Genomic DNA, 14,942 nt, shown 5'->3' on the forward strand with positions numbered 1-14,942 from the left:
GGAGCCTCTCGATTCCTGAGATGAGAGCCTGGACAGGAGGAGGTCTGGAGGGCCAGGTGGGGTCTGCTGTGGTTGTGGGGCCTTTGGGAACACTCGGGTGACCTGGCAGCTGAAGCAAGCCTAGGGTGGACAGTTTGAGTTCTGCCAGCACAAGGCTAGGCCAATAAGGGCCAAAAGGACTGGGAGGAGGAGGCTGGGCTGTCCCCAGGCAACCACTCTCTCCCACCCAGGCTCCATGAGGTCCTGTTTCCGCCTGGTCAGCTGCCCAGGCTCTCCCAGGCTGAGGCCACACCCCTCCTCACCCTCGCAGCCACTGAGGAGGGGCGGGGAGAGCGGGCCACTCTTCCTCTCCGGGGCCAGCCTCCGAGCAGCAGGCGAGGGTGATAAAGCCTCGCAGATAATCCGCTCACAGGCCAGCCTGGCCTACCAGAGCCGCCGCCACCATGAAGGACGAGGCAGCCCTTCTGGCCACTGTCACCCTCCTGGGCGTGCTGCTGCAAGGTGGGCTGGCTCCTGCTCGGGAGGTGGGTGGGCCTCGGACCCCTGCGGTCTGCCTTCCTCCTTCCAGGCTCTGGGCAGGGTTGGGGGAGTGCTGGAAAGGCCAGGCCTAGGTGAGGGACAGCCCAGACTCCCAGGACTCGAGCTCTGCTGGCCCCAGAGGAAGGGATGCTCCAGGGCTGAAGGCCTGGCACTTTCCCCAAGTGGGAAGGGGAGAGACCCTGGAAGGGTGTCTTCAGGGCAAACTGTGAAACTCTGGGCAGGGATGACGGCTTAGAGGTGCCTGACCTAGGGGATGGGGAGGGAAATGGAAAAAGGCATCTGAGGGATGAGTGAGGTAGGCTTGGGGCTGGGGGTGGTCCCCTGAGCAGCATAAAGAGCCCTGGAGGCGGGCAGGGCTTTCAGTGAGAAAGTGGGGCATCCAGCCATGTTAACCTGAGCAGGAGGGCAGGGTGCCAGCATGAATGGACGTTCTGATGTTGGGTGTAGAAGTGGGACAGCCATGGGCCTGAGGCAGCCCTACTCTAGATGACCGCTGCCCTCTCCAACTGTCTCTTCTCTGGGTGTCCCAGTGGGAGGACCCCATCCCCTGGCCCTGCCTTCAAAGGCACTCTCTTTATCCTGGAACCGTGTGAAGCTGGACCGGGCTGAAACCCCCAAAGGAGCCTGCTGAGTGCTCTTTTCAGATTGGCCCTAGAAGACATATTCCTGGGACAGACATGCCCTAGGACAAGACACAGCCTGAGGCAGGGGCCCTGGAGCCGCTGAGCAGACAGACTGAGTTTATCTCCAGCCATACCAGCGAGCTCACCCATCAGGTCCTCCTCAGGTAGCCACCGGGCCGCCCTCCAGGCCTTGCACGGTCCTGGCAAGGCCACCCTCGGTATTCACAGTGCACTCAGGTTGAGCCCTACAGGAAGCCTGGCACCAAGGGCATCAGAGCCACACAACTTGCAGGAAGATGGTTGGAGACACCCAGTACTGCAACTGTGTGTGTGGTGGGCACCTGGCCTGCGACCAAGTAGAAGGGTTCCTGCGCACGCAGGCTCTCGAGAGTCAGCCCCCACTCTCTCTGTACCCATTGGTGTCGGAAGGCAGAGGGGCAGAGGCCGGTGGTTTGGAGTTGGACTAGAAGAGTCCCAGCTGTTAACCACCTGCGGGCAGAGGAGAGGTTATCTAGACCCCGACTGAGGCAGGGTCCAGACGGGCTGAACAGAGAAACCGAGGCAGGACCGGACACCACAGTTTGCAGGCACAGCAATCCAGGAGGTCCCTCTTGGTGAACTCTGTGGTTGGGGGAGCAGGGACGATGGCCCCAGGTGTGTACTCCCTTGAAGCTGGAAGGATGCAGCCAACAGTGGCTCAGTTGGTAAAGAACCTGCCTGCAATACTGGAGACCTGGGTTCGATCTCTGGGTCGGGAAGATCCCCTGGAGAAGGAAATGGCAACCCACTCCAGTATTCTTGCTTGGAAAATCCCTTGGACAAAGGAGCTTGGTGGGCTACAGTCCATGGGGTCTCAAAGAGTCAGGACTGAGCGACGAACACTGCCTTTAAGCGGGACTCCCAGTCCAAGGCCGTGGGTCACAGTCCATGCCTAGAGGGTGGGAATTGGGTGTCTGCTTGTGTTTTGCAAGTCAAACTAATTCAGGAGCAAAGTCCTTTCGGGGGCAGGTGTCCTGCGGTGTGTCATCCCTTCCTCCTACACTCACCGGGCTGGGCAGGACCTCTCAGAGCCCCAGGCCCACACCCTGTCCTCCCTCTTGAGCGTCGTGGACACCGGAGACGAGCGGGGTCCGGCGGTCCTCTTATGCTGGGCTTTAAAGGGGAGTCTCCACGAGCAGGGCGTGGAGCAGGGATCAAAGACGGGCAGCCAGGCCGGGAGTCAGGGTGCCGAGTCTGACTCCTGCAACACCTCCGTCCCCAGCCTACTTCTCTCTGCAGGTGATCTCGGCGCGCAGAGCCTTCCGCGTGTCTCCGCCGCTCACCACCGGCCCGCCGGAGTTCGAGCGTATCTACCGAGCCCAGTGAGCCGCGGCGGGAGGGCGCGGGGTGGGCAGCGAGGCAGCCCCGGGGCGGGCAGGCTCTGAGGGAGCGGGCCGGCGCCTTCATGCTGCCCCGCCCGCTCCGCAGAGTGAACTGCAGCGAGTACTTCCCGCTGTTCCTCGCCACGCTCTGGGTGGCCGGCATCTTCTTTCACGAAGGTTTGGACGTGGGCTAGGGGCGCGCGCACTGGAGCCTGGGGGTCCCTGCAGCGGCGGGCTCACCTCAGCCTGCCCCGCCGTCCCCCGCCCTGCCCCAGGCGCGGCGGCACTGTGCGGTCTGGTCTACCTGTTCGCGCGCCTCCGCTACTTCCAGGGCTACGCGCGCTCTGCGCAGCAGAGGTGAGAAGCGGGGCGGGGAAAGGTGGTAGATGGGCAGGGCGGTGACGACCGAGGCCGCCAGCGGGGCGCGGGCGGGACCGGGCTGCTGGTTGGAGGCGGGTCCCTTTTGGGGTCCAGTGGGCGGGCTCCCGGTGGAGGCGGGCCGTGGGGTCGGGCTGGGGTCGGCGTCCTGCCCCGCCGCCGCTGAGCCCCACTCGCAGGCTGGCCCCGCTGTACGCGAGCGCGCGCGCGCTCTGGCTTCTCGTGGCCCTGGCGGCCCTTGGCCTGCTCGCCCACTTCCTCCCGGCCGTGCTGCGCGCCACGCTCCTTGGACAGCTCCGGAAACTGCTGCTGAGGGCCTGAGACAGAGGACGCATGGACGACGGAGCTGCAGTTGAGCCGGAGCCTCCTCCAGTTTCTCATTAAAGCGTCCATGACAGGACCCCGAGTGCACTCTCTCGGTCGAAATGTGTCGCGCAATGCGGGTTGTAGAGCCTGCAGGGGCCTAACTTCGGCTGCCGGGCGGAGGCGGGGCTGCGGAAGGCACGAGGCCGCCCCTCCCCACCCCCCCGCCCCGGAGGAGCTCGATTAGGTCCCGGGTCCTGTCCTGTTCCCAGACCCCGGAGGCACACGCTCGGGGCGCAGGCGCCCTTTCTCGCTGATGCTCACCCAGGGCTTCTCCCTGCGGTCAGTGCTTTCCTCGCCTGTCCCTCTCCTATGAATCCTGCCTCTCCGCTGACCCTCAGCCGCCCTATTCCGTGTACCCTGGCCTTCACAGCCAACACAAGGGACTTTTTGGGATCAGTACTGGGTTACCAGCATCTAGATGCCTAGGTGCACAGTGGTAAAGAATTCACTTGCTGTTGCAGGAGACACAGTAAACATGGGTTCCATCTCTGGGTAGGGAAGGTCCCCTAGAGGAGGAAATGGCAATCCACTCCACTATTGTTGCCTTGAAAATCCCATGGACAGAGGAGCGTGGTGGGATGGGGTCACCAGAGTCGGGCGCGACTGAGCACAGGTGTTGCGGGCAACCTGCTGCAGCCGGTAGAGCTGGGAAAGACGATGAATGTAATCAATTTGGTTGATTGGAGTGCTCCAAAATTTTTGCCTGGAGAATCCCAAGGACAGAGGAGCCTGGCGGGCCACAGTCCATGGGTTGCAAAAACTCGGACAGGACTGAAGCGGCTTAGCACACACGCACAGGCGCTCTCCGGTAAACGTCTGGTTGTCTTGGGGCCCAGATCTGGAAGGAATGCGCACCAGGAATAGTCCCTAAAGAGGTGGCTTTTAGGTGAGAATGGAGAGGAGAGGAACCAGGCAACAGCAAAGGCCCTGAGCCGGCTGAGAGACCCCAAGATGGGTCAGAGACCCATGAAGCCGCGCCTTGGAAACGGGGGGTCAAAGCAGGGCGAGACCCACGAATGCGTGGGCAGAGGAGACGGGGGCGTGCCTTTGAGAGGCGGCTGCAAGCACTTCCACAGCTATGATGGGTGCTAGGGGGAGAGCTCTGAGGAAGGTCATCTTGGAAGCGGGCGGGCGCGGGGGCGGAGGGGCAGATTCCACACTAGCTCCATCAGTTACCTAGTTACCAAGCTGCCACTCCCAGGAAATGGAGGCTAGGTCGTGCTGGGCCACGCGGCAAGGCACGGGCGCCTGATGATATAGCTGGATTAGAGGCGAACACGTCATTAACCCTTTATTACAAGGAACGCTCTTATAGAAGTATATGCGGACTTAACGTGAAAAAATCAAATGTATCCAAGAATAAAAAACACAGCACATAAAGTAGTATATGCATTCCAGTGTTCGCGCCAGAGACAGTGGGTGCCCAGGAAAAAGCTCTTCTAAAACGGCCTGGCCCAACGGGGCCAGGAGGGAGCGGCTCCGGGCGGCGCGGCCGGCCTCAGGCACAGTGTAGGCGCCGCCTGCCTCTTCCCCGCGGCCGGCGGGCGGGGCAGCACCAGTTCCTGGGGCCTCCGGGCCAGCGGCCACCCCAGGCCGGCGGAGCGCGGTCCCAGGCAGAACCCCGGGCTGGGGCGGCCGTGCCTGGCCCTCCGGGGGCAGCGGCGACATCTCAGGTCTCCCAGGCTTCAGGACCAGCTGAAATGCACCTTCGTAAGTCTCAGCTTAGTCAGCCTTTTTCAGGAAAATCTGGAAGAACCAAGCTCAGTATCAGCTGGGCTTTCAGGGAACGCTGGGGTTTAGCTGCTGGGTACAGCTCCCCATCCCCTGGCCCATGTCACCTCGCTCAGAATCACCCACACAGGTGAGTCTGTCTGGATGGAGAGGCGCAGTGCTTCCAGGGGGCCGAAAGCAGGGTCCACTTCACCCTGTGCCACGCCCTTGTAGAAGGAGCCTGGGGGAGTGCAGCAGTGAGAGGCCCAGAGCGCTGCTCATCGAACCTCGCCCCCACCTCCGCTCGGTGGCCCCTCACTCACCTATCTGGAGGTAGCCATCAGGGCTCCGAGGGTACTGCAGAGTGACCGAATGGCCCTCCTGCAGGGCCTCCTTGTCTGACTGGGGGTTCTGGGGGCAAAATCAAGGGGCTGAAGCCGGTGGCTGTGGGAGGGGCAGGCCTCAGTGCACACCCACCCCCCACCACACTCACATCAAAGGGCAACACCTCCACAGACGTGTTGAACAGCTTGTCCTCTGGGTGCTCGATATTGCCACTGCGGAAGAAGAACCTGCGGCCAGACAGGACTGTGAGCTGCGGGGGGTGGGGTGGGGGGGGCACTGCCTAGGCATGACACCCAGCAGAGAAGAGGCCAGGCCCAGGCCAGGACTGCAGTCGGTGGGGCACTGCCAAGGGATGACGCCCAGCAGAGAAAAGGCCAGGCCTGGGCCAGGACTGCAATCGGTGGTGAGAGGGGAACAGTAAGGAAGACCAGGGTTCTCCAAATGGAGGAAACAGGCAAGTGTTAACACATTTTTTTCCTTCTCTATACAAAATAAAAAGGAGGTAAAATTCTCTGTTGGCATGATGACACCTGGTTCCACCTGAACCTAACTTTTCTCAAACCTTGAGCTAAACAATGTTTTTCTAATGGAAGTGGTTTTCTTAAGCTATGTTAATGAACTATGTATTGACCCTAGACTGTGTGTTTCTTCAAGATGATTCTGCTTAAGACTCAGAACCAATAAGGGCATAACAAACCGGTATATCTTACTCATCCATTGTTCTCCTAATCTATGTTAATGAAGCTACATGTTTACTTGGAAACCTGCTTTTCTTCATGATTCATGAAATCGTTTTATGGCCCAGGATGGCTCACGTGATGCCAATGTTATCTCAAAATGCATGTTGTGGGTGAGGGGCCTGGTGCCACTCTGAGTTTTGAGACATCTCCTTTCTCTAATTAGCAACCTGCTGATAGGCATAAAACATACTGCTAAAAGCTAGCGGTGGGGGGAGGGGGGGGACTCTTTCTGCCCTCTTCTGATGTCTATGTCAGAAGCTTTCTCTATCTCTTTTATATTTTAATAAAACTTTATCACACAAAAGCTCTGAGCGATCAAGCCTTGTCTCTGGCCCCAGATTGAATTCCTCTCCTCTGGAGGCCAAGAATCCTGGCGTCTTTCATGGCTCAGCAACAACCTTTCAGTGGGCCCTGTGGTACTTGGCCAAGTTGGGCACCACCCAAAGCAGTCATTGGACTGTACAAAGCAACTTACTCATAAGGCCGATGGTGACGGGCAATGTCACCAAGCTCCTGTGGGCGATGCTGGACTTGCCTTTATGAAGTAGCTACTGTTGCTTCTTTTTTTGTCCTCACCACACGTAGCTTATGGATCTTATTTCACCAATCAGGGCCTGAACCCAGTTCCACAGCAGTGAAAGCCTGAGTCTTTCCACTGGACCACCAGGGAATTCTGTGGCTACCATTCTGAGCTATACTTTTCAGATAAGAAAACCTAACAACATTAAATCATCTGCTGAGGGGTCACAGAGGGGAATCTGTAGGGTCAGAAATTTGTGGTGAGGCTTGAACTGCGGTAGCCATCCTCCCCCTCCCCCAAAGTGGGTCTGTGGGCGCTGGTACTGACCGCTCCAGTCGAAGCGGCTGGAAGAAGCGGAAGCGGATGAAGTCCCCTGCAGAGGGCGTGAAGGCCCAGAAGAAATCCTCGTGCAAATAGGCCTTCTCCAGGGTGAAGTGCTGGTACGTCTTGAGGCTCGTGCTCACCTCTGCTGGTGGGTTCACGTGCTCCATCCGCAGCGCGTGCTTCCCAAAGTCCTTGTCCTAGTGGCGGAGGGACAGAGGTGCTCGGGTGGGCCCTGGGCTGCCCTGCCGCCTCCTTGCCCGAGCTCGGCCCAGGCTCTGCTGTGCTCGACCAGCTCCAGTGCGGCACTGCCCACCTTCAGTTTCTGGATCTTGCCCGCCAGTGAGGAGTGAGTGCCCACATGCTGGAAGAGGGAAGGCTTGAAGCGGATGCGCAGGTTGGCTTTCTGCCGGTCGCAGTGCTTCTGTGGAGGGAGGGTGACACACTGGGGCTGAAGACAGAAACTCCTCCAGCCAGCAACACAGTCTTCTCCTGTCGGGCACACGATCACCAACACAGTCCCTGAAGGAGGCTGCTTGCTCCACCGCCCCGCCCGCCTCTGTGCAGGCCCTGCTCACCGCATCCTTCTCAGGGTTGCAGACCTTCACCCAAAGAATGTGGTCCAGGAGCCAGTCAATGGGCTTGTCCCGGTAGAACATAAGGATGAACTCCACAATGACGCTCAGGTCCAGAGACTTGAACATCTTCCCTGAGTAGGGGGAAAAGGGTGCTGAGAAGGCAGCTCTGCCGTGACCTACTTCCTGTTAATCCTTCTGGGGGACTCTGGGGAGGGTCCTATAGCAAAACCTCTGGCTGGCTGCAGGCAGGTGTGGGTAAGAAGAGGGCAGATGGGCTGGTGAGCCCAAACATCTTGATGCAGAGGGGCAGGCAGGAATATAGGCCAGGAGCGGCTACAGTGGGCACTCTAGGAAAAGGCTCAGAGCCTGACCTGAGCTTGGGAACGGGGCAGGGGGCTGAGAGCTGATGGCAGAGGCAGAAGTAGGCTGGAGAGAGAGATTCTGGTCAGGCCAGTTGGGCAGGGAAGGGGCTGGCACACCAATGAAACCCAGCTGGGAGAACTCCAGGATCATCCAGTCTTCCGAGGGCTGCTGGAGTGCAAAGTTCTTCATGGTGCTCAGGTAGTTGGGCTTGGCTATGATGTCGTCTTCCAGCTGCACAGTGGTGGGTAGGTAGAAGGGGGCCAGGACTCAGGATGGGCACAGGGAGGGCAGGGCTCGCCACCCAGGCCCGCACAGGGGGAAAGGGGGCCAGAGCAGGGAATTAGTGCTCACCTGCACGTAGTAGATGCCTTTGGACTGTGCATACATCATGAGGAAGCAGTAATCAAGGTTCTGTTTGGTCCTCCACCTGTGGACCAGGGGAAGGGGCCTCAAGAGCTCAGACCCCTCCACCTCCACATAGGCCACTGAGTGGGTAGTAGGCCCCCTGCCCCCATGCAGGGGTCCTCCAATGGAACAATAGAGGCAGTGCAGAAAAGGACTCGGGACTCAAGACACCCACAGGCTAGGTTCCTTAGCACAGGGGGACAGGCTGCTGGAGGCACAGGGAGAGGGGTAGGACCAGTACCTGACTCTCTCCTTGGGGTCTCCAAAGGACTCTCGGAGGCGGGAGAAGTCAGGGTAGAAGTGGGGAGAAGGGGAGATGACTTCCAGGAGCCCGGAATGGATCTCCGTAGGGAACCTGGGGACAGGAAGGCCCAGTGAGTGTGCAGACTCCAGGGACCAGAGCAGGGGCAGAACCGAGCTAACTAGACCCCATCCTTTACCTAAAGCCCACCAGGCAGACATCCCCCAATACCACACCCATCCTGCTGACACACAGAGGCTTCAGAGGGGTTGGGTCATCTCTGCATACCCACCCCCCAGCCAAGAAGGGAAGCACCCTTTCCCACAGACGGAAGGCTCCTGCCTGCCCAGCACCTCACAGAGTCCTCACTTCACCAGCCTTGCTGGGCTGCCAGTACTCACAAGGCCTTGATATTCTCTGTCACCAGCGAGGTATACTGTGGGTCAGTCTGTGGGAAGACCAAGTGCCCTCCCTGAGTCAGGCTGTCACCCCTAATGGCCTGGAAGAAAAGGCTGGGGGAAGGACACAGCTCTTTCTCCCACCATCCTAAAGGCTAAGTAAGGCTGGGCCTAGGGACCACAGGTGCCTCAGAGAAAGCCCTTCTAGATACCTGGGGCCAAGGGGTGGGGCGGACTATGTAACTTCACTTCCCCAGGAGGAGAAAGTAAACTGTCTCTTTTAACTTTTTACCTTGGCAAGTTTCTGAATGAGACCACCTGGACTTGCGAGTCTGTTCCTCTGAAACCCTGCTGTTTTCCTCTCCCCCTCCTTTCTGCCCAGCACTGAGTGCCCCGGCCTGGCCCCGCCCACTCGCCTCCGCAATCAGCACCACGATGACCGAGTCCTCCTTCTCCTGCGGGCTCAGCTCCGAGATGAGTGAGTGCAGCGTGTCAGTCAGGTAGGAGTGCACCTCGCGCCGCACGCTCGGGATGCCCATCACCACCGACACTGCGGGGAGGCGGAGGGTCGGCCCCGGGGCCCACGGGGGATCGCCCCGCCGCCCGCCTCCGGCCTCTCCGGGGCCCCTACCTCCGGTGCGGCCCTGGCCCACGCGCACGGCCGGCTGCAGGCTGCTTTCCTTGGCCAGCAGGTGCGGCAGGTGGTGGAAGACCGTGGGCAGGTGCAGCACGTGCTTGTGCGAAACGTTCCACGGCTTCAGGCGCGGGTCGTCTGGGTGGGTCGGGAAGGGGCAGGTCAGACCAGGAGCTTACCCACCAGCTTGGCGCCCCCACCGTCCCGCTCCCGCGCCTCACCAGGCAGGCGGCCCCAGGTGCGATTGCTGTCTCCATCTCGAAGCGCCTGTCTCTCGGACATGGCCCTCTTGATCTCATCCAGCACCAGGTTGAGCTCCTTGGAGCGCTTGAGGCTCTCCTGCTCGGCTGCATGCAAGCGGTCCCGCAGGGCCAGGAACTCCCGCTGGTAGACGTCCACCACATCACCTGTGAGTGGTATGCACGCTGTCACCAGGGGGCAGCCTAGAGCTGACCTGCTGCCCCATGAGTGTGTCAGCACACACATCTGTTCACATCTGTTCTCATGCCTGCTACATGTGAGTCACATGGGCTTACATAAAAGTCACTCTGAAGTCACAGTGACACACCTGCAGAACAGCCTCCAAAGGGGGAATAAGCCCTCTCCAGTGCTCTCCCTTTATTTCCTCCACTGAGGAGATGTCTCAAGTGGGAAGGCTGCAGGATCACTTCCAGGCCCAGGTGGTCAAACTAAGCTGGAGGCGGAAAAGGCTAGGACTGACTTCTCTCCCCCCAGTAGCTCTCACAGCCCCTGCCCGCTTCTCCTTGCAGCATCCCCTCCTTCCAGGAGGTAGGACATCCAAGGGCCCATCCAAGACGTGCCTTCCTCAAGCAGTTCTGATGTGGAGGCCAGCCTTCCCCTGTTCCTTCTTTCAGCCTCTGCACCTTGCTTCCCACCCTACTTCACAGAGATCACAGGCAGCCCCATCCCCAAGGCTCCCTGGGGACAGAAAACCTCCCTGAACATCCCCTCCTATCCTCCAAGTAGGACTGAGCCCCAGACACGCATTCATCACTGTCCCCATGGCGGTCATCCTACACTAGACACCAGGTCTGGATTCATAATCGCACATAGTAGGGGGTTGCGGAGACTGCTGCAGTTACAGCTCCCAGTGCTCAGAGGAACAAAAGAAGTTGAAAAACGAGTCACAGGTCCCTCAGCAATTAGCAGCAGAGAGGGAACCCAAGCTCTGAATGCCCTGAGGCCTGCTTCTCGGAAGAGCTGTCCCAGGCCTGTACCATGCCACCCAGAGAGACCTGTATCAGAACCTCCAGCGGGGTCCCATCTGCAGGCTCCGAGGTGGACAAGGGCCTGAAGCAGCACAGAGGTGGGGCTGTCTGACAGTGGACAGGGAGCCCCAGGGTGCCAAGCACCTGGCTCCACTGGCCTGGCAGGGCTGAGCAATCAAGAATGAGACAAAAACAACAGTGCTATCTGCTGCTGCTGCTGCTGAGGCAGCCAGGTCCTGCCAGGCTGTTCACTTTCAAGGCCTTTTCGAATCTGGCTTTCGCCCTCTTTATTTGCTATCACACACACTGCCTTTTCCTTGTCTGACATCTATGCTTTCACATATGCTTGTTTCATCTGCCTGGGATTCCCTTTTCTCTTCTGGGCCTAATGAAAGCCCATGGAGCCTTCAAGGCCTCGGTGCAAAAATCTCCAAGTCTCAGAAGCCTTCCAGATTTCTCCCCTCTCATCCTCAGGCAGCTCTTATATTCCTTGATCCCTCAGGGGGATCACAACCCCCAGAATGCCCTGGGATGGTGTCACTTCGCCACAACCAGGTACTCCAAAGGTCATGACCAAGGCAAAATTCGGTCATCCCAGGATACCCCCTCCTGTAGCTAGGGCAGAGGCCTAAGTGCTAAATTCCGGAAAAAGAGAAAGGAGCAGCCAGTAGGAAGGACAGAGAGGCCTGAGTAGGGGGAGAGCAGGGGAGTCAAGCAGGTCCTTGATAAGGCACTCCAAAGTCAGAAGCTTGCCCCAGGCTCCCTCCCCACACACTGCCCCTGGGGCCAAAGGCCAGGCCACTTCAAGCTTCTGTGCTCAGGACAGCCCCACTGGGGAGGGAGCCAGGAGTCAGGTTACCAGATCTTTGAGGCTCCGCTCTGGGTTCCAAAGCCAGGTTACCCCAGAAACCTGATCTTTTAAACAGGGAGCTGGCCACCCCCATCACTCCCCTGCCCAACAGGAAGTGTAAGTAGGGAGTGCTGAGGCTCAGTAGGAGGCCGTTCAGAGCTGCCTAAGCAGGTAGGTGGCCTTCCTCCTGCAGTCTCCACCTACCTACCTACTGTCCCTGCTGCCCACCCCAATGCTACTGGCTATATCCAAGGAAGCCCCCTGCAGCGGGGCCCTCTGTGAGGTGGAGGGAGTATAAGGAGGCCTCACTCTCTCTGCCTGCTGTCCCTGCTCCCCCCACACATGGCCTTCTCTGATTTTTAAGTAGGCTGTGCTCTGTCCAACCTTAGCCTGTCCTAGGTGGGCCCAGAGGTGGGCCCTGCTGACCCGAATCACCCTGCTCCCTACCATGGTCCTCTTGCCAGAAGCTTTTCTCTTTCCAAGTCCTGGGGGCAGCTGTGGTCACACTACTGGAGACTTTCCTGCGCCTCCCTCTACCAGAAGGCAAAATAATCAAGATATCTGAGGCCACAGACCACAAGCTTCCCTCTGGGTCCCTCTTCATTAAAGAAACAGATTTCAAGGTTGAAGCTGGGGCACAGACCTTGTGCCCTGAACTGAGGGATGGAAAAACAGGCTCAGAGAGGCACAGGCAGGTGCCAGGCCCAGTGAACAGGCAGTGCTGTTCACCTGCAGTGGGGCAGAAGCATGGAGAAGGGGGCAGGTGTCCACCTCCTCTCCAGGATTTGCATCCACTCTCCCAGGGGTCAAGACGGGCATCCATCATTGCTGAAGTCTAAGAAAGGCGAGAGCCTAGACACGGGGAGGGCTGTGTGGCTCAGGCTAACCCCCTGGAGAGTCTGCTGTCTTCCCTGGGGACCTTTCGCAGGGCTATAACTGGAGCATTAGTGGAGCTGATGCACAAATTTTGTCAAGGCTGGATGTGAAAGTGAGCCTGAAACCTGCATCTAGGGTCTTGGCAAGGCCTATGTGTCCTTCCAGGCCCTTGGCTTCCAGGATGCCACCTGCTCCTACTTTCCTCTCTCTCTGGCTCCCTGCCCACCTCTTCCCTTCCCTACAGATCTGGGTTCCTCTGCTTTTCCTCTAAGCATCCCTGCCGGGGCCAGCCCTCTCCTGAGTTCCGTATTCACTGCCAACTGGAAGCCAAGGTCCAGTCTGGTCTCAGATTTAGTCTGGCTTCCCTACAGGCTTAATACAGTCATCTGAATGTATAAATGAGAAAGGTTCATATAAGAGCCCAGACTCAGGCTTCTCTTCAGGCCTTCAAAGACCACATCCTACTGGGCCCCCCAAAAGAGTAGCAGCCCTCAGTAGGGAAGGCCCAGGTGACCCTCTTGTCACATGTCACAGGCTTCTGGGCTTTCAGGCCCCTGGGACAAGGACCCTGCATCTGAACCCCACTTCTTTGACCAGGCTCCTGGATGCTTCCCTTAGGGAGCTGCTACTGCTGCTGCTAAGAAGTTTCAGTTGTGTCCAACTCTTTGCAACCCCAGGGGCTGTAGTCTGCCAGGCTGCTCTGTCCATGGGGTTCTCCAGGCAAGAATACTGGAGTGGACTGCCGTGTCAAGAGATCTTCCCGACCCAGGGACTGAATCCACTTCTCTGAAGTCTCCTGCATTGGCAGGCAGGTTCTTTACCACTAGGGCCACCTGGGAAGCCCCTAGGGAGAGTAGGCCTAAATGGAGCCGTGGGTATCCCCCTCACTCTCATGCTCCTGGACACTGTGGCTAGTCAGACTCACAGTCTGGTGTCCTGGCACAGGTAGCGGTCTGACACTGCAATTCCTGACATCCAGCTGAGAGCACGCAGCTGCTGCAAGAGGCACCTAGGAACTGTGGCCTCGCCCAGGGCAGGGTGCAAGGGCTCACTACTTCACTCACAACTGAACAAATGTGCCCCAGCCCATGAGGTACGGCCCCACCTTGGCCTCCAAGCCAGTCTGCCTACCTGGCCACCCTCCCGAGGGTTCAAAGTGTCCTCCCCTAGGTGACACACCTCACCTACACAGAACTCTGCCCCAGCCATGCCCTTCCCTGGGTCGAACACTCCACATACAGAGACCTACAGAGAACTCTGCTCCAGCCGTGGCCTCTATGTACCAAGTCCTAGGGTTCTCCTTCCAGGCCTTCTGGTGACCCAAGGACAGCCCAAGCCTCCACCCAAACAGGGCTGCTCTGAGCTGGGCGGACAGGAGCCAGGTGGGTACACGGGGACTTCGAGGGTCAGAAAGCCTCCTCCTGCAGCCTCTGCTGGGGACAGGGAAGCAGGAGGTGGGACTGAGGCTGAGGTCAGCAGCCTCAGCCCGATCCTGCCTAGGCCTCCTGCAGGGAACGCTAGAGGCAGGAAGGAAGCAGCTTTTCCTGCTGCCTCTGGTGCTGCAGGCTGGGTCGACAGAGGCCTGCGAGGGCCTCCTCAGCCTTGTGCCCTCAGCAAAGGCTCCACTCAGCCCCATCCATCGCAACCAACATGGAGCCAGTGCTGGGGTCTGCCCCCTCAGCCCGAAGTGTGCTAGCAGACTCGGAGGGCCTCGGCGGTGCACTGGCTAGCTGGAGCAAACTTCACGTGAGGCCACATAACGCAAGCGAAGCGGTAGCCAGGTGGGCTGCTCCGGAGGCCCCCAAGGCACCCCGCAGGCCAGCAGCCCGGGGAAGGCTTCCGCAGCGCCCGCTTCCCCGTGGAGGAGTCCTGGGGCCAGAGGCTCCGCGGGAGGGCTGCTGAGCCCTCGGGAGCCGCACGCGGAGCCGGCCGGGGCGGAGCGGTGGTGGGAAGTGACAGTGCCGCCTGCACGGCCGGCTGCCGCTTCCCGCGGCTCTCGGGAACGCGGCATCCATGTGCCCGCAGCCGGCGAAGCCGCCTCCGCCCCTGGGTCTCCCTTCCCTCTCTGGGAACTCTGAGGTCCCCCGCTCGCCAGAGGGGGCGACCCGCCCCAGCGCGGGCACAACTCGCGGAGGCCAGTCCCGAGCGCGCGCCCGGCCCCCGCCTCGAGGCCCGGCCCGGCCCGGGCAGAATTTCGTTACTCCGGCAGCAAACAAGTGGGGGCGCGCGGGGAGGGGCGCCCCCCGCGCCGGCCGGGCGGGGAGGGGGCGCCGGCGCGGCTTCCGGCCGCCTTCCGCGGCGGGCGCCCGAGCCCCGCTGCCGAGGCCGGCGCCCGGGGCGGGAGGGGAGCGGGCAGCGCCGGCGGGGAGGGGCTCACCTTTCTGGCCGCTGAGCGCCGCGTACCAGGAGAGCGAGAAGAAGGCGCACAGGCAGAAGAGCAGCAGCGTCAGGAAGGCGCCATTGC

General features: G+C 59.9%; 2 protein-coding genes across 3 annotated transcripts; one reads left to right on the forward strand and one right to left on the reverse strand.

Moving 5' to 3' along the window:
• The first annotated feature begins 339 nt into the window (after window positions 1-339).
• Window positions 340-3,308, forward strand: LTC4S (leukotriene C4 synthase). Of its 2 annotated transcripts, none has more exons than XM_040241423.1 (5): window positions 340-501; window positions 2,425-2,524; window positions 2,631-2,701; window positions 2,800-2,881; window positions 3,082-3,308. In XM_040241423.1, the coding sequence occupies exons 1-5, from the start codon at window positions 444-446 to the stop codon at window positions 3,221-3,223; spliced, it is 453 nt and encodes a 150-aa protein (XP_040097357.1). In that variant the 5' UTR covers window positions 340-443; the 3' UTR covers window positions 3,224-3,308. The 2 variants fall into 2 exon arrangements, with proteins under 2 accessions (XP_040097357.1, XP_040097356.1); XM_040241422.1 differs by having other exon boundaries at window positions 364-501; window positions 2,442-2,524.
• Window positions 3,309-4,533: 1,225 nt separating this feature from the next.
• On the reverse strand, window positions 4,534-14,936 carry MGAT4B (alpha-1,3-mannosyl-glycoprotein 4-beta-N-acetylglucosaminyltransferase B). The gene is made up of 15 exons (XM_040241406.1): window positions 14,856-14,936; window positions 9,745-9,930; window positions 9,521-9,661; window positions 9,306-9,439; window positions 8,893-8,939; window positions 8,492-8,605; window positions 8,197-8,272; window positions 7,962-8,076; window positions 7,483-7,613; window positions 7,221-7,328; window positions 6,911-7,104; window positions 5,472-5,550; window positions 5,302-5,389; window positions 5,107-5,219; window positions 4,534-5,014 (listed from the first exon to the last, which is right to left on the reverse strand). The coding sequence occupies exons 2-15, from the start codon at window positions 9,803-9,805 to the stop codon at window positions 4,991-4,993; spliced, it is 1,425 nt and encodes a 474-aa protein (XP_040097340.1). The 5' UTR covers window positions 9,806-9,930; window positions 14,856-14,936; the 3' UTR covers window positions 4,534-4,990.
• Between the last annotated feature and the right edge of the window lie 6 nt (window positions 14,937-14,942).

Source organism: Oryx dammah, unplaced genomic scaffold, assembly GCF_014754425.2.
Source record: "Oryx dammah isolate SB20612 unplaced genomic scaffold, SCBI_Odam_1.1 HiC_scaffold_5, whole genome shotgun sequence".
NCBI classification, from domain to species: Eukaryota; Metazoa; Chordata; class Mammalia; order Artiodactyla; family Bovidae; genus Oryx; species Oryx dammah.

Bases quoted from the DNA above. Each gene is read 5' to 3' on its own strand.
- LTC4S (XM_040241422.1), top strand. From the start codon at position 444: ATGAAGGACGAGGCAGCCCTTCTGGCCACTGTCACCCTCCTGGGCGTG. The intron at 2,525-2,630 runs GTGAGCCGCGGC...CCCGCTCCGCAG, and splicing joins GAGCGTATCTACCGAGCCCA to AGTGAACTGCAGCGAGTACT. The intron at 2,882-3,081 runs GTGAGAAGCGGG...CCCCACTCGCAG, and splicing joins GCGCGCTCTGCGCAGCAGAG to GCTGGCCCCGCTGTACGCGA.
- MGAT4B (XM_040241406.1), bottom strand. From the start codon at position 9,805: ATGTCCGAGAGACAGGCGCTTCGAGATGGAGACAGCAATCGCACCTGG. The intron at 9,440-9,520 runs GTAGGGGCCCCG...GCCTCCCCGCAG, and splicing joins GGGCCAGGGCCGCACCGGAG to TGTCGGTGGTGATGGGCATC. The intron at 8,077-8,196 runs GTGAGCACTAAT...ACCACTGTGCAG, and splicing joins AAGGCATCTACTACGTGCAG to CTGGAAGACGACATCATAGC.